This window comes from Castor canadensis, chromosome 4, assembly GCF_047511655.1.
Source record: "Castor canadensis chromosome 4, mCasCan1.hap1v2, whole genome shotgun sequence".
Classification (NCBI taxonomy): domain Eukaryota; kingdom Metazoa; phylum Chordata; class Mammalia; order Rodentia; family Castoridae; genus Castor; species Castor canadensis.
The window spans coordinates 124,576,926-124,602,571 of record NC_133389.1 but is presented as its reverse complement, the minus strand read 5'-3'; the positions used below and the strand labels follow the sequence as shown (position 1 = coordinate 124,602,571).

At 35.1% G+C, this 25,646-nt stretch overlaps 1 protein-coding gene across 4 annotated transcripts in view; it reads left to right on the top strand.

The window, feature by feature from the left end:
• The window catches only part of Tlk1 (tousled like kinase 1), a 133,429-nt gene that overhangs the window by 61,199 nt on the left and 46,584 nt on the right, over window positions 1-25,646 (top strand). For all 4 annotated transcript variants that reach the window (XM_074071080.1, XM_074071081.1, XM_074071079.1 and 1 more), the window contains exons 3-5: window positions 3,662-3,733; window positions 22,574-22,649; window positions 25,584-25,630. In XM_074071080.1, the coding sequence (XP_073927181.1) occupies window positions 3,662-3,733; window positions 22,574-22,649; window positions 25,584-25,630 (195 nt within the window). The remainder of the gene's footprint in view (window positions 1-3,661; window positions 3,734-22,573; window positions 22,650-25,583; window positions 25,631-25,646) is intronic.

The following is a 25,646-nucleotide window of genomic DNA, read 5'->3' as shown; positions in this document are numbered from 1 at the left end:
CTTAGTACAGCTTTTCTCCATTCTGCTGTTAAGCCCATCTAGTGTGTTGCTTTTTATTTCAGAGCACATTTTTCAGTTCCAGGATTTACACCTATTTCTCTTTCACAGTTTTTATTCCAGTTTGTTCACATAGTACAGCATATTTCCTTTGTTATTTTGAGCATATTTATATGAGCCACTTGAAAATCTTCATCTGCTGACTCCAATGGCTGCATCAGAATGGCAAAGGAAAATATGCTTGTACTAAATGAACAAATTAGAAATTTAAGTAGAGAAATATAAATGGGTCTGCTGTATTCTTGACAGTGATGATTTTTTAAAATTTCCCTTTTGTTTTATTAGCAGGTGGTTAGCAGTAGACAGTTAACTTAGCTGGACTGAAATCCAAACCCTCTCTTTACCGCTGATACTGCTGTTCACTTATTTCAGTCTTATCTGGACTGCTTAGAGTCAGTTCTTACATAGATCAGTGAGCAGTCAGAGCTGTGGATGAAATATATATGCTCTTTGGGGTTAGGGGGTAGTACTGGGGTTTGGATTTAGGGCCTTGAGCTTTCAAAGCAAACACTCTACTACTTTAGACACTCCTCCAGTTCTTTCTGCTTTACTTATTTTTCAGGACTGGCCTCAGATCACAATCCTCTTACCTATGCCTCCCAAGTAGCTGGAATTACAAGTGTGTACTACTAGGCCAAACTTGTTTGTTGAGATGGGGGGGGCCTTGCCGCCTTCCCCTGGGCTGGAACTGCCATCGTCCCATCTCTGCCTCCTAAGTGGCTAGGATTACAAGTGTGAACTACAATGCCTGGCCCCAGGACTTCTTTATGGTTCTTTATTTTCCACTATGTCTCTTTCTAGCTATTATGGTAGACAGAAACTTTTTTTTTTAAGCCAGTTAAAAGAAAGAGCATAGTTTGATCCAAGTTTCATCTTCTCTGGGCAGTTCGCTCAGGACCTTTCCCCAGGCAAAAGCTGTAAGAACAGGAAACCCAACCAAATCTGTTTCCTTCTTCCAAGTGTTGTCTCTTAACCTAAGATGCCAACTACTTCTGGTTGCACACGAATATTCAGGTAGTCTTTTTGTATTTCTTTTCCAGAATTTATAGTTACCCACGGGAATATTCTTTTTTTATAGGCGGTATTGTGTTATTATAGGGGGGTTGTATGTATTCATTTTATTTAAAAGATAGTGTCTCATGAGTTTATATCTGTACTTCCAATTCAAATTCAGGACTGGCAAGTTTTTATTTGCATCTGCATCTTCTGTCCTGAGAATTTTGGCTCTTGATGTACATGCAGATGATATAATTAGAATATTCCATAATGATTTAATCCTTATAAACAAGTAGATAATACTGTTGCTTGCCTTCCTTTCTTAGACTGATGAAACTTTTTTTTTTTTTTTTTTTGGTTGGTACTGGGGTTTGAACTCAGGGCCTACACCTTGACCAACTCCACCAGCCCTTTTTTATGTTAGGTATTTTCAAGATAGGGTCTCGTGGAATTTGCCTGGACTGGCTTCAAACTGCGATCCTCCTGATCTCTGCCTCCTGAATAGCTAGGATTATAGGTGTGAGCCACCAGTACCCCGCCAGACTGATGAAACTTGATATTGGCTGTCAGAGTAGAGAATCTACTAGTAGATTGTTTAAGAAGGGCTCATAAGAGTAGTAGTTGCTTACTATTTTCTGATAATAGTTTTTGTGCTGAAACCAGTTTACTAAATATAAAACATTTTGCTCATGTTTCATTCCTTGAATATTTTAAATAGGCGATTTGTTGTCTTCTGGCATAAAGTGTCACTTTGGAAAAATTGATGTTGGCCTTCTGGGTGTATGTTGTGCTTTTGGAATCAATAGGTTGTTTTTTCAGGAAAGTGTTCTTATTTTCTCCTTTCAGGTCTTTTTTGTTGAACTCAGGGTCTTGCCCTTGCTAGACAGGCACTCTACCAGTTGAGCCACACTTGCAGCTCCTTTTAGTATTATTTAAGGAATGTCTTATCTATCTTTTAAGGTTTTTTTGCTTCATAGTTGTTGTTTTCACATTTCTTTTAATTTAAAAAATGTCTCAGTAGGTTACAAATTTCATATTTTATGGTATGTTTCTTTTATTATCAGGGTATTCTGTACTTTATTCATTTTTCTTATAACAACTTGATGGGATAGACATCCACCATTCTCTGTTGCTTTATTTTTTAGAAATTGGATGTTGTATTCACTTAAGGTGGTTCTTGATGACTCCCTCTGTTGTTGGTTTTTGGGCTGTCTTTAAAACTGTCATTTGCTTTCTGAGATTTTTTTTTTTTTCCCTTTTCCACTTTTATTTGGATGTTCCTTTTTCTTTATTGCCATTGACCTCCCCTTAAGGAGGGTCCATTTCTAAAGTTCATGAGAGGATGTATACTGTGTTCCAACTTCTTAGTCTTCAATGTGGACTCCTTGCATTTAATCACTGTTTGAAAGGTAAAACTCTTCCAGATGTAGCTTCTGTCTTCGTGTTGGCTCCTGGACTTGTTGAGTGCTTTTTGCTGTTTTGGGAATATCTTGTTTTGGGTTCTGTCAGACATACTTTTTCTTTGTGTTTTTTCCCATGTGGATAATGAAACCATACAGGTCTTGTGATTACTGGTTGGTGATTTGTCCCCACCTGCTGTTTTTTGGGGGATTTGTGGAAATGCCTATCCTTTAGGTCTATGAGCTTTTGGTTTACTATTTAGTTTTGAACATTTTTCATGGGGGTTTGGGTCTGCTCAAAATTTTTTCCTTGGCCTCCATTGTTCCAGAACCTGAATTTCTAGTTTATCACTTAATTGTTGATAGTGTTTTCTTAAACTCTAGTTTGACAAACTTGCCCTAATTAGATTATAACTTTCTCCAGGTACTTCTTGAATCTTAATCATTTCAAGTGCTATCCTGTGTTAAAGCAGCTTTTTACAGTACTGAAAATATGCAGTGGCTTAAAGTTGTCAGCTTGGAAATTTATGTACAAATAATTATACACCAGCTTGCAACTTGTCAATAGTAGGATTAGCAGCTACTCTTAAAAATGGAAGGGAAACATCAGCCTCTGGTCCAAACAGTCCTGGAAGACATTGATCCAACACAGTGATGGTACAAAAAGTCTACAAAATAATAAGCATAGAAGCCTGTTGTAATGAATGTAGATGTCATCCTACAGAGTGAAACTCTTGAAGAGTTTTTTAAAAGATTAAGTCAAAACAAACAGCACCAGAAAAAAAAAGGCAATTTATTAATATGAAGAAAGGCAAAGGGCTGTGTCTGAGATATGATGGAATTTGCTAATTGTGAATGGAACTGAGGAGCACAAATAATACTTTTGTCAAAGGATACATTTTTATATGGGGTAGTAATTTTAATGATCTTGACACCCTAGCAATGGCCCAATTCTTTTAATTTTGAACTTGTGCTTTAAAAAAAATTAGCTAATACAAATCTTTTCCTAAAATAGCAGTTTATTAATTGATAAAACTTTCCAAGACATTTATGGTATTAAGAACTTGACTTTTTAAAAATTTTACTTCACTTGTCTTCTTTGCTTAAGGAATCATATTTCTTTTTAAATTTATGAGGATAGACTGTATGCCTTGTAATATGTTTATTTAAAATTGCTCCTGATTTACCTTTTGTAAACTCTTTAACAGGCCTCAACAAATAACGAAAGTTCTAATCACAGTTTTGGAAGCTTGGGATCTTTGAGTGACAAAGAATCAGAGGTAAGTAATTTCATAATATGATACTAGTAAAGTATAAGTTGGACTCAACCTTTCCAATTAAATAGGATGTTTTTTCTTCATCAGTTCTGGTTTAAAGTTTCACGTAGGAATATTTTTTTCTGCCTTATGAAGCACAACATTTAGATTGAACACTGTGTTTGGCACTAGAAAGAAAATATAATTTATTTGGTTGTGTAGTTGAACTTTGAACTTGTACATTAGTGATACATAGATATTTTAGTAGAGGCCAGTAGTCATTCATAATTCTATGAGATGAATTTTTAAATATATAGTTTTTGAAATATGCTGCATTTCACAGTATTCTATTGTTATTTTTATATTTCCTTCCTTCCTTAGTTTGATCCTAAGTAAGGGTTTTATGTGCTTCCCTAGCTATAGGTATTCATTTTTATTCTCTTTAGAATTTCTTGTGGAATCATAACTGATATTGCATATTAACAAAAAATGTGATGAATCCCCTTCCCTACCACACCAAGAAAATACATGGTATTTTATAACATAGGTATTTGAATACATGGTAATGGTTCATTTTGAGCATGGTATATTTGATGGCATCATTTAAAAATGACTGGATAGGAATTTCTTTGTGTTTTAGCATTCATTTATTGATACTACAACTTTACTTTTTGTGGATATAGCCTTTTCACTCCTCAGATTCTACAGTTCTGTCACTTCGTTTTTAGCATTTATGTGTTTTTGTGTGTATGTGTTTTTCCTGTCAATGATAACTTATTTGTGCTCAATACGTTCTAGTCTTCTTTCTGCCTGAGTTACTACAGGTGTATCGCTTTGATAATACCAATAGTCTGCTATTAATGCTCAGGAACTCTCTTTGGCATTTGATTTCCGTGTTCAGTGGAAATAGAAATTCAAGGTGGCATCTTTTTTGCCCTTTGTTATTAAAAGCATCTTAGGTGGGCAGCTCTGTGCAGTTCTCTGCAGGCACCCTAACACTCCAAAGGAGCGTGGCATAGGGTTCTCACTCATCAGGCTTTCCCTTCCACAGAGACAACTGGCAGGCAGCTGAAAGGACTGTGCAGTGACGGGACTTTATCTTCAGTAGGTTCCCTTGAGGTAAGCGTTAGTAGCCCATGTAGCACCACATTGTCACAGTTCAGTGTTTTTTGAATTAGCACATTTACACTAAGTCCTTTAAAATGGCAGGTTTAGCTCTAGTCAAAGTAGTTTTAAAAAAAAAAAAAATCAAGAGTATTTTTGTTTTACATTTCCTAGACTTTGGAGCATTTCTTGATACTTTCATAGAATTGGGTATATCCAATAATTTCACAATGCTTCTCTTTCATAGTCTTTTGTGCTATGAAGGAAAATAAAATAAATTTAGATTTTTTTTCTTTTATGTTCACCAAATATGGTGTTTTTGATATATTTTTTTTAAGAGTAAAACTTAGTATAAGTTAGATCACCTATAACAGTTACATCTTTCATGTTCTTTGCAGGTACCTGTATCCCCAATATTAGTTACAGATTTAATATTTGGATTCTTTCAGAGGACTATAAGTAAATTTTCCCTTCCTTTTAAAGAATTCCAAGGCTATATTTTTTTAGTTAAAATGTTGGGTTTTTTGGTTGTTAAGACCATAGTGGCATTTTCAGTGAAACACAATTTGATTAAGCATTAGATTTACATAGCTTTATTTGTATAGAAGTTTCGATATTTGAGACAGCTATAGAAAAGTCTTTTGGCTTTTGCTATCCTGTGTTCCATATCTGGGTATTTTACAAATTAATAGGTAAGTCTAGTGACAAAATATTTTGAAAATTGCTATGGATCGTACATTTTCCTTAACATTCAAAGAAGCAACTTTTATTATTATTATTATTTTGTTCTTACTCCATGTAAGAAGTTGCTTATCTGGAAGATGAGTCCCAGATTTTATCTCTAGAATAGGTACCTTAATTCCCTTAAGATGACATTTCATACCTATCGAAATACAGATGTTTTTAGGTCACTAACTGAAGTGATTGTAAGTAAACTGTTGGAAAGTAGAAGTATTATTTTTCCCACTCGGTTCACTTAGTAGTAAAGTTTAGGTAGTATCCCCTTGTTTTCTGATAGCATTTATTCTTTTGGTAATCATCCTCTGATCTATTACATTTTTTTTATGAGCAAATAGTACCAGAAGGTTTACTTTTTAAAAACTAGCTGTCCTCTATTACCCAGCCTTAGTTATTCTAGCTTTTCTTCTTGGCATCTACCTCTATGGTTTAATATAATATGCACATTCTATTTTGGTTTATCAGTTGGACATTATCTCTTGACTCCCTCTTGTTTCTCCTTTCTACTTTGTATCATTCTACCAGATACCTCCAGAATCCTATTTTCTTCTGTCTTCTTACTGTTAAAACTGAAAAGGATTTGATAGTCAGATATTAGATTGGTGGACTCTACTTCAACTGAAATTTTTATTTCAGTGCATATGTGAATTACTTTATATATGAATTTGACTCTTAAATGTAGAATTGTAGAATATAAACATTTTCCTCTTGTTAGTGAAACCACCTGGCAGGTAGAAAGATAGCATCTTTTTGTTTTATTTTGTACCACTCCAGGCCTATTAGGTAGGCTCTAAAAATTCAGTGTTGTTTTTAGTAAGCATTTATTGCATGTCAATTATCTTCTAGTGTTGGTGCCCAAGTACAAAATACAGATGAATAGAATACAATCCCCGCCTTCAAATGAGATCAGTATTTGGAAGGACAGACATTGAGACACTGTTTCATGAACAGTGTGGGCTGTGCTATATCAGATATAAATGAGTACGGGGTATTATGGGAACAAAGAATAATCATCCCCAATTCCATCTTCCTGCAAGAGAAGGCAGACAAAGAGAGTTGAAACTTGAGTTATTCAGAAAGTCTGAATCTATCACAGATGACCAGGCAAAGTATGAGAAGAAGCAGGCAGAGGGACTAGAGTGTGTTTCTGCTTTTATATGAAAGTATGGCAAAGTAGTTTGGTTTACAGACAGAGGGCGGTGATTCTCACCTGAGATACTTAAAAAAATACCAAGCTGCTTAGGTGATTGCGATGGTTTGCAAATTTCTGGAACAGGGATATATGCAAGAATGGTGAAAGATAGGCAGGGGTCAGGCTTTGAAGGCCCTTGTATTTCATGGTAAAGAATTTGGACTTCAGGTTCTGAGAGATCCATTGAAGCAGGGAAACCAAAGAAAGTAGAATTGTAAAAGGATACTGTTGCTGGCTGTTGTAGAGGATAGGAGTAGAGGGAGGTGAAACCCGAGTTAGGAAGATCATCACTTTGTTAAGGAATACTGCCTTCTTTACAAAACTCCAGACCTCTAAAGTTTAAATATTAGTTTGAAAAACTTGAAGAGAGTTTCTAATTATACTGTTCTCAAGTTGGACTTTTGGACTTTGCTTTTTTCCTTCAGATTCTTTTAACTTTACTGAAGTTATTGAGACTATCACACTCAGGGCCATGATTCTCTAAGTTTAATGTCCAAATAAATTGCTTTTGTTCTTATGGTAGTAGGTCTGGATAGGTGTTTGCATTTCTTACAAGTTCCCTCATTCCACTAGATTTTAAAAGTAAAATGTGTTGGGGTTTGATGATGTCAGTAAAAGAAGGAAAAGGGGCTTAGGATGACTTCAAGGTATCTAGCATTAGTACCTTTGACTGAGATAGGCAACACAGAAGGAAGATGAATAGATTTGTCATAGGAAGTAATGAGTTGAGTTGTGGATAATATTGAAGTGTAGCCTTAGGACTCCTGGGACTTCCCAAAACTTTTTCTAGGTTTTTTGGTTTTTTGTTGTTGTTGTTTTTGTTGATGTTTCAAATAATGATACTGAGTCATGATTTGGCTTTCTTTTTCCTGTCATTTTCTTATGAGTTTACAGAGAAAATTTCTAGAAGCTGTATTACACATGATGACATCCCATTGATGATTTTTACCGATTGTGCACTTATATGTCCTGTTGTCACAGTTTTTTTCTTTCAAATCCTAAAAGAATTTTAGATTCTAAATAAACACTGAGAGTTGTAACACACATAAATAACAGATCATTTGGGGTTCTCAACAATATTTAAGGAGTTGTAGAGGGAGATCCAAAACTGTTCCTGTAATGTATGTAATGCTAAGAAATATTAGCAGGTGAGATGGCTGTGGTGGACAAAGAGGAGTACTCTGTTGAGGTGACTAGATAGAAGAAGACAAGAGAAAGTGAAAGAGGAGAATAGTGAGTAGAATTAAAGGTCACAGAAGTCAGTTAAGGGAATGACTAAAAAATGACTAAGAATTTGTCACTTAGTCCTAGTTTCAGTAGATTAAAGTGAACAAGGTGCCATAAAGTTGAAGAAGTGATTGGGATTGGAAATTCAGGAAACAGTGACAGCAAATACTGACTGCTTTTGACAGAATCGTAATTGTAAAGGAAGGAAACAGTATTCAGAGTCATATAGGCTTGGTATATTATGCATGAAGGAAAGGATCCTTGCAGCACTGAGATGGAAACAAGGAAAAGTGCTGAAGAGAGAATAAAAGAGAAATAATGCCAAACATCTTTTCCTAGAAGTGGTATGAATCATTGAGGTTCAGACACTGGGTGGGCTGGGTTACTCATATAGGACTAGAAGCATTTTTTTTTCTTCTGAATTAAAAGTAGCCAGATGGACTTTTGCATATCTCATAAACTTTTCTCCTACTTCATAGTGAAAATACCTTTCCTTCTTAAAAGTAAAGAGGGTGGCACAGGTAAGGGAGTTTTTAGGGATACTCATCTCTTAGGTAAAAGTTTTACCTGAAGGAGTAAGAAATGTGGTTGTATACCTTATCTGCTGCTTTATTTTGTGACATTAAGATTAGGAGCCCATTTTTGTCGATTACTGGGTTCTCCATGCTTTAGGAACTGCTTTATCCATCTTTTTGCAAAACTGTTGATGGGGAGGTACTAGGGTTCGAACTCAGGGCCTCACTTGCTAGGCAAGCACTCTACCACTTGAACCATGCCCCTAGCCCTGTTTGCTTTTTAATTTATTTTTTAGATGGAGTCTTGCCTTTTGCTTGGCCTTGGACCAATCCTCCTACCTCAGCCTCCTGTGTAGCTGGTAATACAGATGCACATCACCATGCCTAGCTTGTTCTTTTAGATAGGGTCTCACTGACCTGGCCTTGAACTGTGATCCTCCTGTCCCATCTCTCAGGTAGCTGGGATTACAGTTACTGAGTCACTGTTCCTGATCCTATTTGTAGTTCTTTTTTGCGGAATCCTTTCTTGTCTAAACACACTTCTTTCCGGTCCTTTTTCTAAATTTTGTGTAATTGCTGTCTTCATCCCTTCCCTAGTCCAAGATGCAAAGATAAGTTATGAATCTCCTTAATTTATCACACTTATTAATACCATAACCATTCCTCTTGCCTGCTTCCACTTTTGGATGTCCTAGGATATATTTCCCTACTTTAACTTAGTTCTAACTTAGGTGAGGATATTTGTGGCAATATAAGCATTGTTGAATTATATTATCTTTAATAATTTTGGAGAAGCAACAGTTACGTGTCTTTGTTCATGTGTGCTTACATGCAGTATACACCATAATATTTGTGTTGTAAAGTAGGCTTACATGTCAAATTACTCGATATTTTTGTCTCAATTTCATCTTTAATATTCTCCTTTTATAATAGTTCTTTATAACCTGACTCATGTAAAACATAAATATTTAAATTAAAATCTATCTTTAGAACAAAAATTAATTTTTTTTCTTTTCTCTTGGGTAATTATCAAATTATAACCCTTTATCCACTGGCCTTGAATTAATGTTTATTTTCTATCCAAATATATGTTGAGATCTTTGTATTATTTAACATTAAGGTTGAGCCGGGATTAACATTAAGTTGTTGAACCTCGAGCATTTCTTGTAACATACATTCCTAACTCTTTATCCCTCCACCTTCGCCTTCCTTCCCTCCTCCCCCTTTCTTTTGCATGATAAAGGTTTTCACTTTGTATGTCAAACTCAACCATCCTACGCCCTCAGTCCTCAAGTAGCTGAGATTATAGACCTGTGTCACTGTATCCAGTTTCCTTTTTGTTCAGTTTGAATGTTCCCTCAATTAATGCTTAGGTACACTAGATTAATTGGAGGTTATGATTACATTTGAAAAGAAGGATAATAGTGATGTTAAGTTTTAGCTTTAGGTTTTTTTTCCTTGCAGTCCTGGGCCTTGAACTCAGAGCATACACCTTGAGCCATTCCCTTTTTTTGTGAAGGGTTTTTTTTTAAGATAGAGTTTCCCAAACTGTTTGCCTGGGCTGGCTTCGAACTGAGATCCTCCTGATCTCTGCCTCCTGAATAGCTAGGATAATAGGTGTGAGCCACTGGCGCCTGGCTTAGAATGAGTTTTTAAAATTTCATTAAATTTTTATTTGTCTACATATATTTGCTATAACCTGGGCATATCTTTCCTTTAATACTTTAGTCAGAACACCCAGTAAGAAAGAAGAGGACTTAAAATGAATTCAGTAAATAGCTTGAGTATAATAAAAAGTTGTATTTTTATGTCTATACCCCCCCCAATAAATTACCTTGCTTTTGACCTTACTCTGTTTAAACATGTACCATTTCTTAAGATGTTAGATACCTATATAAAGTTTAACAAATATTCTTTGTATTCTGCAGCCTAAATTATTTTCTGAAGTGTTTCAGTCTGATAGATAGTGTTTGTGGTGTCTTGATAGGTTCCTCAGTCTTCCCTTGTCTTTATCTTCCTCCTGGTAGTATTTTCTCACTTTGCTTCTTTTTTTTTTTTTCTTTTAAGATTTTATTTATTTATTTATTTATTTATTTTCTTTTATTATTTATATGTGCATACAAGGCTTGGGTCATTTCTCCCCTCTGCCCCCACACCCTCCCTTACCACCCATTTCGCCCCCTCCCTTCCCCCCCACCCCCTCAATACCCAGCAGAAACTATTTTGCCCTTATTTCTAATTTTGTTGTAGAGAGAGTATAAGCAATAATAGGAAGGAACAAGGGTTTTTGCTGGTTGAGATAAGGATAGCTATACAGCGAGTTGACTCACATTAATTTCCTGTGTGTGTGTGTTACCTTCTAGGTTAATTCTTTTTGATCTAACCTTTTCTCTAGTTCCTGGTCCCCTTTTCCTATTGGCCTCAGTTGCTTTTAAGGTATCTGCTTTAGTTTCTCTGTGTTAAGGGCAACAAATGCTAGCTAATTTTTTAGGTGTCTTACCTATCCTCACCCCTCCCTTGTGTGCTAAAGCTTTTACCATGTGCTCAAAAGTCCAATCCCCTTGTTGTGTTTGCCCTTGATCTAATGTCCACATATGAGGGAGAACATACAATTTTTGGTCTTTTGGGCCAGGCTAACCTCACTCAGAATGATGTTCTCCAATTCCGTCCATTTACCAGCGAATGATAACATTTCGTTCTTCTTCATGGCTGCATAAAATTCCATTGTGTATAGGTACCACATTTTCTTGATCCATTCGTCAGTGGTGGGGCATCTTGGCTGTTTCCATAACTTGGCTATTGTGAATAGTGCCGCAATAAACATGGGTGTGCAGGTGCCTCTGGAGTAACCTGTGTCACAGTCTTTTGGGTATATCCCCAAGAGTGGTATTGCTGGATCAAATGGTAGATCAATGTCTAGCTTTTTAAGTAGCCTCCAAATTTTTTTCCAGAGTGGTTGTACTAAGTTTACATTCCCACCAACAGTGTAAGAGGGTTCCTTTTTCCCCGCATCTTCGCCAATACCTGTTGGTGGTGGTGTTGCTGATGATGGCTATTCTAACAGGGCTCACTTTGCTTCTTACCACAAATCTTACTGCTTTTATGTAAGATATGGAATGCAGCAGTTGCTATATACAATTTATAAAGCATAATACATATAATATATAATGCATAATAACTCATCTTGAAGGCAAACACTATATGCAGTGGAATTGATGGTGTATTTTAAGACATTTATTGAAGTCATAGAAGTCCTCCCTTAAGACTAATAATCAAACATGAATTACTCAACTTACAAGTTACTGTGAAATACTTGGACTTTCTTAGTAGTTTTTTCTTTTATTTAAAAAGAGAAATTATATTTATCTCACCACTGTCCAATAAAGGATATACTTTTATAAGGGGCTGTATTCAGTTAGAAAGCTAAATCAGATTTGACAGTGATTACAGCAAAGGATGTGTGTTCTGCTTGAGTAGGCATGGTTACGGAAACACTCTTTTAAATTAGAACCTAGAATAGTGCTTGACTATGGTAGGTACTCAGTAGATATTTTAGAATGAATAAATAAATATCACTATCATCCTAACTCCTAGCATTGAGCCCATTATTAGGGTGATTTCATCTTCAGAAGCAGTTTTCAAACTGTTGAGTATCAGGACCCAAAGTAAATACTGTTGAGGACCCCAAAGATTTTTTTATTTATGTGGGCTACAACTATCAGTAGTTACTATTTTAGGATTTCAAAGAAAACTTTTTTTTTTTTTTTCTGGTACTGGGGATTGAACTCAGGGTCTACACCTTGAGCTACTTTACCAGCCCTTTTTTGTGATGGGGTTTTTCAAGATAGGATCTCACAAACTATTTGCCTGGGCTGGCTACGAACCACGATCCTCCTGGATCACTGCCTCCTAAGTAGCTGGCATTACAGGAATGAGCCACTGATGCCTGGCTTCAAAGAAAACATTTTATATCACTAGGACACACAAGTATATAATCTGCAAATAATCAGTCTGATATTATCTATGATACAGACTCTGGAAATTTTGAAAAATTTTTGAGAAAATGATAGTAAAAAAAATATACCGCACAGGTAGATTATGTGACAGCTACAATAATTGTTACATATTCATCAAAACAAGGTTTCTCAGCGTTAACATTTTGTACTGGATAATTTTTTGAGGGGTGGGGGTGTCCTGCACAGTCAATGGTGGCTGTTTAGCAGCACCTCTACTTCTATGCCTTAGATATCTGCCGTCCTCTTTACCCATGTCACCAGTGTGGCAACCAAAAATGTCTCCACGAGGTTTTGCCAAACATCTGGTAGTGGGTGGCAAATAACCTGTGGTTAAAGACTGTCCCGTTAATGGAGGAGAGAAAACAAATTGTTGTTAGCATGCTAACCATGCAGCTGAATTATAACTTCCTAAGTTTTACATCTCTAAATATGTAAACAGAAGCTCAGAGAGTGTAATTTGCCCATAGTCACGCGGATAAGTTAATGGTGTCAAAATTCTAATTCCAAAGCATCTGTCTTTAAAGTTATACTCTCAATTACAGTACCATGTTGCTGTATTCTGTCCTTATAACTAAAGTGGCGGAAAACTTACTACCATAGTTAGTCTTTTGGGAAAAACATGATATCTTGTGGGGGGCGGGAATATTAAGGTTCAAGATGATTTATAGTGTTAAATATGCCAGTCCAACAACCATCCGGGCTAATAGCCCTTCACAAATATTTAATGTGATGTTACTTTTTGATTGGATTTTAAGGGCATTCAGCACAAGTTGACATTACTGAGAAATTTTTATTTCAATATTTTATTCTTTAGTAGAGTTTTAAAAATATTAGAAAGATGTATTTTTTTTTCTTTTATTATTCGTATGTGCATACAAGGCTTGGGTCATTTCTCCCCCCTGCCCCCACCCCCTCCCTTACCACCCACTGCACCCCCTCCCTCTTCCCCCCACCCCCTCAATACCCAGCAGAAACTATTTTGCCCTTATTTCTAATTTTGTTGTAGAGAGAGTATAAGCAATAACAGGAAGGGACAAGGGTTTTTGCTGGTTGAGATAAGGATAGCTATACAGGGTATTGACTCACATTAATTTCCTGTGCGTGGGTGTTACCTTCTAGGTTAATTCTTTTTGATCTAACCTTTTCTCTAGTACCTGTTCCCCTTTTCCTATTGGCCTCAGTTGCACTTAAGGTATCTGCTTTAGTTTCTCTGCGTTAAGGGCAACAAATGCTAGCTAATTTTTTAGGTGTCTTAACCTATCCTCACCCCTCCCTTGTGTGCTAAAGCTTTTATCATGTGCTCATAATCTAATCCCATTGTTGTGTTTGCCCTTGATCTAATGTCCACATATGAGGGAGAACATACGATTTTTGGTCTTTTGGGCCAGGCTAACCTCACTCAGAATGATGTTCTCCAATTCCATCCATTTACCAGTGAATGATAACATTTCGTTCTTCTTCATGGCTGCATAAAATTCCATTGTGTATAGATACCACATTTAGAAAGATGTATTTTTATGTCAGCAGAATATAGTGAATGTCACTAATTTTCTTTAAGATTAATTCTTGTTTTCTAAAATAACTGAGTAACCATGACAACCCATTGGGCTTGTTATAACCTAATTAGTTGTCTGTTGTATGTCACAATTTTTGTCTTTAATCTTAATAGAAGAGATTTTTGTAAAGTTAAATGTACAAGAAATGCATAACTTATTAGAGACAGATACATTGATGGATTCCTTATTCTGATGGTACATCAAAATCACTTCTGGAGCTTTTTTAAAATGAAAATTCCTTTGGTGTCTTTCCAGAGATGGTTAAATATGGATGAGGGACCCAGCATGAGTTTTAAAAACAAAGGCTTTATAAATTATCATGGTGTGTAGTCAGGATTCAGAATCATTGCCAATAGATACATGATAGAACAACTTTTTAAAAAATAAGACAATGCAGGCTGGAGATGTGGCTCAAGTGGTAGAGTACCTATCTAGTAAGCTCAAGGCCCTGACTTCAAACCCAGTACTGCCCCCTCTGCCCCCAACAAAAGATAAACTACTTTTTTCTGGTGGTGAATGTTGTATTGCTATGGAAAAAAACAATAGTTTTTCTTTTTCCTGTCTTCTCCCCAACCCCTACCCCGGTGCTGGGAATTAACACAGGGCCTTGTGCATGCTAGGTAAGTGCTCTACCATGAGCTGCACTCCCAGCCCACAGTAATACTTTTTTAAACACAAGATCCATGTCTTGAAAAGATGGGTGAGCATTCTCATATAATTCTATTGTAACAGTAGACTGATAATTGCCTTTGAAAGTACAGTCTAACATTATTTAAATATTTTTAATAGTACATATTCTGTGATGCAGCATTTAAGCCCAAATGTATCCCAGAGAGTGAGTTCCAGACTAGCCTCTCCTAAAATGAAATTGAATGAATGAATGAGTAAAATAAAAGTTTCCTAGAGAAATAATTATGTAAGGACCTAGGACCTCATATTTCAGGGGAATGTCATCAAGGGGATAAACATTCCCTATAGGAGAATCTTACCTTGCTGTATCATGGGTGTCACAGTGGGGCAAAAGTTAAGTTCACTGTTCTAAATTTTACTATTATAAGTACTCTGAAAATGGCAACATTTCCAGAATAAATTATCTTGAAATGCTGCCTTTCAAAACCACCCCCTATTCCTCTCCTGACAGCTGTTGTTCTATACGGCTACTTTATTCTGGTTCTCTGACTTGAAAGCTGCTAGCAAGGTCATTTGAATAGGGAAGAAAGTTCAATTTCATTCTAATTTTATGGTATGTACTATTTAATAACTAAAACCTTAAAGGAAAAGCCAGAGAAAGATCAATGACATTGAATAGTTTTACTACATAATGATAAGAAAATGGCCAACAAAATCATTCTTCACCAATAAAACTTTATATGCTTCTTTTAGCATATGGGAATGCAAATTTAAATGATCCAAGCTATAGGAGCTGAAGTTAGAAGGAGAGGATGGCAAGTAAAGTAGTTGTTAGAAATTGAAAGTAAGATTAATTGTTTTAGTATTGTATTTCTTTTGCTATTGTTGTGGAAGCTAGGCATGTGTATAGGAAGTGAAAGTATTCAGGCTTTCAAAAAAACATGAGCCTGGCATGCTTTTAAGTTTACCTATAAGGCAGTACATACTTTATTGGGTAGTTATTTATCTTCTTATTTCACCTTTAATATTACATGTCATTAAATAATAAAGGACACAGCAGAAAATAGCCTATATCCAAAATTGCTGATATGTTGGTTTGATTTACTCGGAATGGCAAAGAACTCTTATTTGATAATAGGCTTTCAAAATGTTGTATGCATTTGTTTTATATACTAAATATTAAAGTTCAAAATATAACAGATCTTCTCTGAGGGGTCAAAGGTTCACGCAAACATTTGCAGATTAATTCTTCTTGAGCAGAGACAGATTATGAGTGTCATGTCATGCTGTCTGAAAATTGTCGTTGAATTGGAATGCACATATTTCTTGTGGATTTTATCTAAATGTAGGATATGAAACATGCAAGAAAAATTTTCTCTACCCTCTTTTTTTACCTCCCCTCCCCTCTTGGTGGTTCTGGAGTTTGAACTCAGGGCTTTGCACTCATAGGCAAGTGCACTGCCACTTTTTGACCCATGCCCCTCACCCCCACCCCCAGCCTTTTGGCTGTGGTTATGTTTTGAATAGGGTCTTGTGTGTGCCTAGGGCAGCCTGGACCATGATCCTCCTATTATTGATTCCCTACCCTAGCTGGGATGACAGATACATGCCACTGTTCCCAGCTTTTTATTGGTTGAGGTGGGAGATCTCAAATTTTTTTTGCCTGGACTGGCCTCAAACTTTGATCCTCCTGGTCTTTGCCTCCTAAGTGACTAGGATTACAGGCATGAGCCACCAAGTCCAGCCAAGGAAATTGTCATGGCAGAATTTATTTTCTTTTTTTGTTTTTGAGGCAGGGTCCAGCTAGCCCAGGCTGGCCTTGAACCTCATGATGTTCCTACCTCAGCCTCCTGAGTGCTTAGGATTATAGGCATGCACCACCATGCCCAACTAGAATCTGTTCTCTTACGGTATCACTCTAACCTAGTTTTTAAAGTAAAAAGTTGGAAAATATAAGGTATCTTAAACATTTGATGAAAGGAATATCTATTTCACAATGACTATTTTTGTAAAGATACAGATTTTTCTTTCTAGTTCAGTGCTGTTTTGATAAGTGCCAGAAAAGTAACAAAGATATTTCTCCAGCATAATCCTGTCTCGGTCTAGCTCAACAAATTATGTTGCCTAGGAATGTGGATAAAAATTGAATGCTGTTGTCATGACATTTGTTCAGATTATAGTTACCACACTTGAATTTGATACCTGAGTATGAATCATTTGCATAGCCAGTGAGTCACATTTTTGAAACCAGTCTTTGGCTGAATGAATATTACATTAAGGATATCATTTAATATTAGTGCAAGTTTTCTTTCTGCTTTAAAGTATTTTCTTGTTAGACTGAAAGAAATTAAATATCTGTGTCTGAGCTCTAGTAATTTTGTTAAGAGATCTGATATTTGTTGTGTCTTTAGTAAGGCCTGATGAACTCTAGCTAAGGTGCAGTGAAGAATAAACTGTAGTATCTACTTATTCCTTTTTCATTAATTTTCTATAAAGCATTTATGATGATAACTTCTAACCTGAGACTTGTAGAAGAATAATCCACAATGATTTATGTCCTTCATTCTCTGGTAGTGGTTCACACCTATAATCCTACCTACTATGGAGGCAGAGATCAGGAAGATAGTGATTTGAGGCCAGACTTAGCAAAAAGTTCATGAGCCCTCATCTCAACCAATAAAAGCTGGGTGTGATGGTGCAAGCCAGTCCTGGGCATAAAGCAAAACCATTTCTTAATAATAACCAAAGCAAAAATGACTGGGAGCGTGGCTAAAGTGGTAGAACTCCTGGCTAAGTACGAGGCCCAGTACTGCCAGAGAGAGAGAGAGAGAGAGAGAGAGAGGGAGGGAGGGAGGGAGATGGAACTGCCACACCCATTTTTTAGTTGGTTAAGATGGCGGGAGGTGGGGGGGGAAGGTCTCAAATTTTTGGCCTGGGTTGTCCTCCAACTACTATCTTCCTTGATCTCTTACCTCCTGAGTAATTAGGATTACAGGGATCAGCCACCATACCTTACTCTTATTTTCTTATCTTTGGTAAAAACACATGTATTTATTTTACATAAACCAAGAAATTACATGATTAGCTATAAAACTTTGTTTAATAATCATTAATGTAAGTTTCAAATGAAATTGCAGCTTAAGTGTATCACCTCTTGTGTGCTTTCAATTTGTCTTTGCTTTTGTTTTGAACAAACTTTTAACCACTAGAAAATACTGTATAACTTCACACTGATGTCCTGGAATGTTTAAATGCCAGAAGTCACTGTGGTTTTGGTATGATTACAAATCTGGAATTTACAGAGCCAAATTGATTTAAGAGTACTAGTTTCTCTTCATTTTCTCCTAACCACTGTTCCACTGTGTGTTAGAATTCTTTGGCCTTTTATAATTATTGTATTCTTTCTATCTTCATTTTAAAGCCAAATCCTTCTATTTTGCCTTCCCTATTAATTCTTCCTTATTATGATCAATTATAGTGGGTTAGTTGAGAAAAAAATACAAAAGAAGAAATCAATAACATTATTAGCAAGAACAGTAAATAAACTTGAAGGTTCTGTAGAAAATATTTGGTACATTCACATTTTATGCCTTATATAAATATATGGGTGGTGTTATTAATGGCCTTTGGATTTCTTCAGGGAAGTTATTGGCTGTGATGAGTACTTCTTCAAACCTTTTAAAAGTCATACCCTTTTAAAAGTTTCTTCAAAGGAAATCTTACATAGAATCTCAGTATATTAAAATAAGTGATGCTTTGTTTACAAGAACAGAAGTGGAAGTGGCATAGTATGTGTCTTGCTAGACTAGATAGAACCTTAGTACAACCATTAACTTCTTCCTTCCATTCTGTCTCCCCTTTAATAACGTATAGAGCACAACCTCTTCTCCCTTAAGGTGCCTCTGGATTCACAGAGTTTGAAAATCACAGCTATTATTCTGAACTTTTTGTCATTGATAGCCACCTTAAAGATTAAATACTTAATGAGTTTCTGCATATTTCCTCCCACCCAAGTTAAAGAAATATCCAAATAAGTTGATGTACATATGAGTGGCTCAGCAGAATTGGCAACATTGGGGTTCATTGAGGGTTTTTCTTACTGTTTTATTTATATGTAATATAAACAAAAATATTGTTGCTCAGATTGTTTAAGTTCAGAGCTAACTATTCAATGCATATTTGCCTAAGGGTGGTGGTTTGCCTAGACTGCAGGTTCTATGGCTTGTAGTCTAGAATACAGTCAAGTACGACCTTAAGGAGAAAATATTACCTGTTTTGTAAGCCTTCACAAGTTATTGGTAAGCTTTTTGGGCAGAAGTTGCCAACTAATCCCTTTACAAATAATATATAAGTGAACTTTTAAAACATAAAGTGAAGTATATTTGGAGTGATAGTAGGATATAGCCATTCACATAAGAGAAAAGATTGGGTGCTTACTGGCATGTTATTGAGTATTGTTATATTGCAGATGTTGTATTTTATGTGTGTTTCTTATTTAAGTCCTACTTAAACTAATAAAAAATTGATTCTTGGGTTAAATAACATGTTAGTGATTACACTAAATAATGAACCCAGAATTTGATTACTGGTCTGTTTCTTCACAAACCCACTTTGGACTTGGTGTTTTAGGACCAAGTGTATCCATATAGATGGTCTGTAAGGTAAGAACAAAGTGAAAGTGAAAGGTCAGCAACAGAGTAAGATAATGTCCATGGGAAGGGACAGAAGGTCTGCATATAGTGGAGGCATTCACTTTATAGGCTAATTTAAGTATACCTAAGTTTCCCTTTTTTTGTGTGTGTGCAGTTTTTTTTTATTACCTACCTACAACTTTTTGTACATTACAGTCTTAAAACTAATTTTAGTCTCGTCTTACTTTTTTCTTATCCTTCCTCAAGTTCTTTTAAAGAAGTTGAAGGAGGTAAGAGTTATCATTTCTTTACTGTAATCATAATGCTTTTTCTTAATGTTCCACTTCTTCATAGTGGTACATTTTGCCTTGGAGAAAAAAAAGCTTTTACTAAGTAACCTCTAATGTCTTTAAAAAAAAAAAAAAAAAACCAGTAACCTTCTTAAATATTCTAAAATATATGTCCATGAAGTATTTAATGAATGTTATGTGAAATAAATTTGAGAATTTGTATGTAATACTGAGTCTTCAAACCTCACCCTTCTTTTAGAGATAGAGCATTAGCCTTTTAATGATTCTGAAGAATTTTAGAATAACTTTTTTATCCTGGTGAAATACCCCAACATCCCCTTAGCCCCCATTTGGAATGCAGCCTTGTCAACCTATCATCGAAGCAGCATTCCTTGGGTTATACGCTACAAAACTATATGGAAACATTTAGAACATTATACTTTCTTTAGTTTTCTAACTCAACAGTGCCGATTTCAGTGTAACTAAAATGTGTTGGGATTTTTGTTTATTCAAAAGCAGCTATCAAAATTAAGATAGAATTTAAATAGGATCCTGCCATGCTTAATAATTAGTATAACAGCTGGTTGTGGGTAGTGCATATTTGTAATTCCAGCTAGTTGGAAGTTAGAGACAGGAGGGTGGAAAATTTGAGACTAGCCTGGACACAGTTAGCAAGACCCTGTCTCAAAAACATGAAAATAAAAGGATTAGGGCATAGCCCAAGTGGTGGAGTACTTGGTTAGCAAGTACAAGGCTCTGGATTCAATTTCCAGTACCTCCAAAACAAAAAAAAAGGTAAAACATTAACTTACTCTGAAAAATCATGGGTTTTTTTGACCTTAAGTTACATATTTTTAAACACAAATTAATAAATTACTATTTAGGGAGCTTCTTTTGTTTTAAGATAGATTTAGGGTTCTTCACAAAATTGTTAACTTGTCATTTTTTAATTTGGTGACTCTTTTATTTCTGGGAAACAGAAGATTGTTTATTGTTTGAGTTTGATAATTTCGACAGTAAACTCACTTAATGAAAATTCACTCTAAATTTCGGGTACATCAGTCTTACCGACCAAAGTAGATTAACAGGTTAGAGTTCCGTAAAAATCTCTGGTTTGTGAAGTGAAACTGTATAGGCAACTTATTGGACTTGTTGAATTTTTGTTACAAGTAACATTTTGAAATATCTTTGTATAGTTGATTCATTTAGTTAAGTTATTGATATATAGGGCATATAGCATGTCAAGAATATTTAGGCCTTAGAGTTGCACAAAAATTATTGAATCCTGGTTAATAGTAATAGTGTTGACCTTGAGTAGGTTGTTTAATATTCATCCTTGTATTTGCTGAGTAATAACTACGTGCCTGGCAGGGGTTTGGAGGGTGAGATGGGAAGAAGGTATAATGCTTCTCTTTAAAGAATTCAGTACAAATTCTCTGATTGTATTATCTTGATTGTATTCTAGTAGAATGGACATGAAAGAACTTAAAACTCCCATGATGCTTAGAGAAGCAATATATACTTAATAAGAATTAGGTTGTGTCTTATTGTTATGCTAATCATAGGACTATTCAGATAGGACTGTATAGATTAATTTTTTCCTTGTTTGACCACCTGCCTTAAAAGATTTTGAAGTTATCTAATGTGATTCAGTTTTTCATTCAGATATTCCTTGAGCTCCTATTAAGTTCAGGAATTATTCTGGCACCAGAGCTATTTACCAGGCTTTTAGAATTCAAGGGCCTGGAGCCATTTCCTTGTGCTTTTGCTCTTGCCTTTAATTTTTGACTCAACTGAACAGTTTGTCAGGCTCCACAACAATTACTTGTGTTAGCCGAGTGAAAATACTTGGCTATATGTTCAAAGAACAAGCCTATAATTTGGAAGGAGAACCACCATGTAGATCAGGGGTCTCCATACTTTCTGTAAAGGGCCAGATAATTTTAGACTTTTATAGCATGTCATCTCTGTTGCAGCTAGTTACTGAACTCGGCTATTGTAATGTAAAAACAACTGTACAAAATAAATAAATGAAAAGTGTGGCTGTGTTCCAATAAAACTTTATTATGGATGCTGAAATTTGAACTTCTTAGAATTTGCATATCATAAAATATTCGTGGTTTGAGTCTTTATAAATGTGATCACTTAAAAATGTAAAAGTTAGGCCTGGTATGGTGATACGTGCCTAGAATCCCAGCACTCAGAAGGCTGAGGCAGAAAGACTAAAAGTTTGAGCAGCCTGGGCTGCATTGTCAGACTATGTCTCAAAAACAAGCAAGCAAAAACAATAAAAGTTGAGCTGTGGCTGTAGCTCAGCAGTAAAGTGTACCTAGTGTGTGCAAGGCCCTGGATTTGATCTTCAGCACTGCCAAAACTAAATAAGTAAATAAATAAAATTCAGTAAGTAAAAGCTATGCTCAGATCACGGGCTGTACAAAAAGAGTTCATGCATAGATTGTACTTTGCTGGGTCCTGAATGAAGATATAAGCCAAGAATTTGCTATAATTTTTGGATAATAGTTGCCAGGCATTTAGATGAATGGTCCTTTTTAGAAGATTGAATATATCAGTTTTTGTTTACCCCCTTTACCCCCCAAGTTTACCATTTTAAATATGTATAAATATGTATTAGTAGAAAACTAATGAGAAGAACTTAAGGTGAATTTTCAATTAAAAAAATTTTTTTGTCCTATTCAATTATTCTCATGTATCTAAAGTCAAATTTTAAAAGTGTGAATTTTAGGTAATATGTACAAGGTTTACTACTATAGTTGAAATGTTAAAAAATTTTACAGAATAAGAAGTCTTATTTCTTAAGTTGTATGTCAGTAACTACATTTACATCCCATGAGTACTGTTGAACACTAATTGGCCTTGAAAGTAGAAATGTCTTTTTTATATTGACATAATAATTTTACATGTTAAAACTGTATTTTAAAATTGTGTTAAAATTTACTTTCTATAGACACCAGAGAAGAAACAATCTGAATCATCCAGGGGAAGAAAAAGAAAAGCAGAAAACCAGAATGAAAGTAGTCAGGGTAAGCATACCATCATCTTCCTTCAGAGACCACGAAGCATTTACAATTAATTATTATTTTTAATCAATTTAAAATTTTGATTGTTAAGTAATGTCATGTTTTTATATATTCTATAGTTACTATGTAACTTGCCATTATATTAGCTCAGGACTGTACTTTGTACAGAAATAATAATTTGAAACTGTAGTCTTTTTATATCATAAGTAGTGGGCTTATGGTTAGTGTTTTTAGGCTTTTTGACATTTTCCTTATTTGAGTCCTAGAAAACCAAGTATGTCCAAATCAAACAAGCATTTCCTTATCACCTTTCATTTTTCTGTATATATATGAATTATGATACTCAAATGACTTCTGTTTTTAAATAAAAACTTTAAATCTCATAGTAAAACATGTTCCCAAACTTACTCCTTCCTTATTTTTTTTAAAAAAGCTATAGATGGGTATGGTAGAATGCTTCTGTAATTCCACCTATGTAGAAGGCATATGTGGGAGGATCTGAGGACCGAGGCCAGACCTGGGCAAAAACATGGGATCACATCAGAAAAATAACTAAAGCAAAAAAGGGCTGGGAAGCGTGGCTTTAAGTGGTTAAGTGCCTAACTACCAAGCATAAGATGCTGAGTTCAAACTCTAGTACTGACAAAAGACCAAAAAAAAAAAAAAGTATAAAAATAATTAGACCCGAATGAAAGCATCAGTTTTTCTTCATAACCTTTTTTCATCCTTTCTTGTATTAACCTCTTATAATACGAGCTAGGAAAGTAACTTTCATCAGACTACACAGTCTCTTACAATGGACAAGAAAATAGTACTATCTTTTAATTTGGGCACTCAAAATGAAATACAATAGATTAGGCTCTTAAATCTTACATAATTTTTTTTTATATATCAAATTACATGTTTTGGAACCAGTTTTCAGCTGCAAGATCTAGGTATATGAGTCCATGGCTTACCAGTTGGAATCAAAGAATGTATTTGTAGCAACTGCTTTTGTGGGAGGAAGGGACTTAAACACTTAATTTCTAGGTGTATTGTACCTTTTCTGTACGTGTACAGTATGTTGTATCTCATTTTGCACTGACCTTTTTATTCTTAGTGCAGTAGACTCATAACTTTACTTATGATAAAGTTAGATTAATTATAATTATTTCAATAGAAAGTTAAGAAAAACTCAAAAGCAAGCCCTCAAAGTAGGTGCTACTAGGTTGGTTGAGCCAACCTGTCTTTAAGAACCCAAGTTTTTTTCTTTGTGGTTTGCCTAAATTGGATTTACTTATTTTAGCTTCCTCACTCAATATTCACTTTAGGGAGAGGCTGTCTTACTATATCAATCCCCACACATACATACTTTTTTTTTTTAGAGTGAGCTTTTTCAAGTTCAGAGCAAACAGACCTCCCTTAACATCTTATTGACTAGACTAGGCCATGTTTCCATTCTAAAACCAGTAATGTCCAACAAAGTACTATTGCCCTTGGATAAATCAAGCCCATTTCTGAAACTGAAAATGGTCTTAAATGTTCCCCTTAAAATGCTTTCCCCTTAAATGAAAAGTACGGGCTATGTGGAGAAGCTGTGATACCTGATCAGAATTGGATTTCTGGTAAGGAGGGAAAGAAGAACTGGGAGTGCAAGATGTATAGGGAACCAGCTTTCCCTGAAATTATATGTAGGTGGAGGGGTGTAACAGCAGAAAATTTGGGCTCAGTTAAGGGGAAAGAGTTGGAGAAATTGCATTTTGGTAGGTAACCAAAAATATCTGTCTTCATACTAATAGGTAATTTCCTGAGGAAATTACTGTAGATAGAAAGGAAGTTTCTTTGTTATAAAATTTCTCTAGTCCTGTCTGAGCTCTAAATAAATTGGTACCAAACTGTTACTCAAAATTCGTAGATAACATTTATACTTCTTAGTACTTGCTTGTTTTTTTTAAAAGAATTCTACCTTGTTCCAAGAAGGAATTTAAGGTTACTGAACTTCATTCATCTCAGTAATAACCACTTAAGAAATATTTGTTGAATGAAATAAGTGAATGCATGGCTATAAATCATTAATACATTGATAAGATATATGTTTTATATTATGCAAAGCTTTTGACTCTGTTTTCATAGTTTTTCTGTTGAAATCATGTATTCTACATAGTTCAAAATCAGTGGATGCCTTGACCTCCCCAAAACTTCTGTGAACAGTCTTTCTTGTCAAGTTCTTAATGCTGTGTTTGTAAAACTGATGAAGACTCCCATTATAGAGCAAAACACTTAAAAGACAGTGTGATCTGTAACAACTTGGTTTACTTTTTCAGTATTCTTTTTTTTTTTTTTTTTTTTTTTTTTTTTTTTAAAGATACCGTGCATGTGGGATACTTCTTTATTTTATTACATATATATACATATATTTGTATATATTTGGCAGTACTGAGGAGTATTCTTAAAAGTATTTAAAGTCTAATTTGCAGATGCCTTTTTAAAAATCAAAACACCTTTTATAAAATAATATTTATAAGCATGTTATCAGCTTAACAGGGGTTATGTTTTGGTTTATATGAACCAAAACTGCTTTTTATTACCAAGTATGAATTAGTTTGTCAGTTATACAGTTGCAACTTGTTTTTTCTTTCTTAATACATTTACTTACCTTTCTGAAATTAGTAGACATTAAGCAGTATTAATGTTTTTAAACCAGATCCCTTTTGGAGGAGTATAGCCCCATAGTAGAGCTTGTGCTTAGCATGGGTGAGACCCTGGGTTTAATCTCCAGCTTCCTCACCAACAAAACAAGACATAACACCCAGGAGATTCTTTAATAGATCATTTAATAGATGATTTTTATGTAAATTAAGGAAATTAAATGGGGCACATTCTCTTTCTGATGTAATATGTGATAGATAATTATGACTGACTTTTAAATCTACACAACTTTTCACGTTTATATTTTAGGAAAAAGTATTGGGGGACGTGGCCACAAAATTAGCGACTATTTTGAGGTAAGTTTGAGAATTA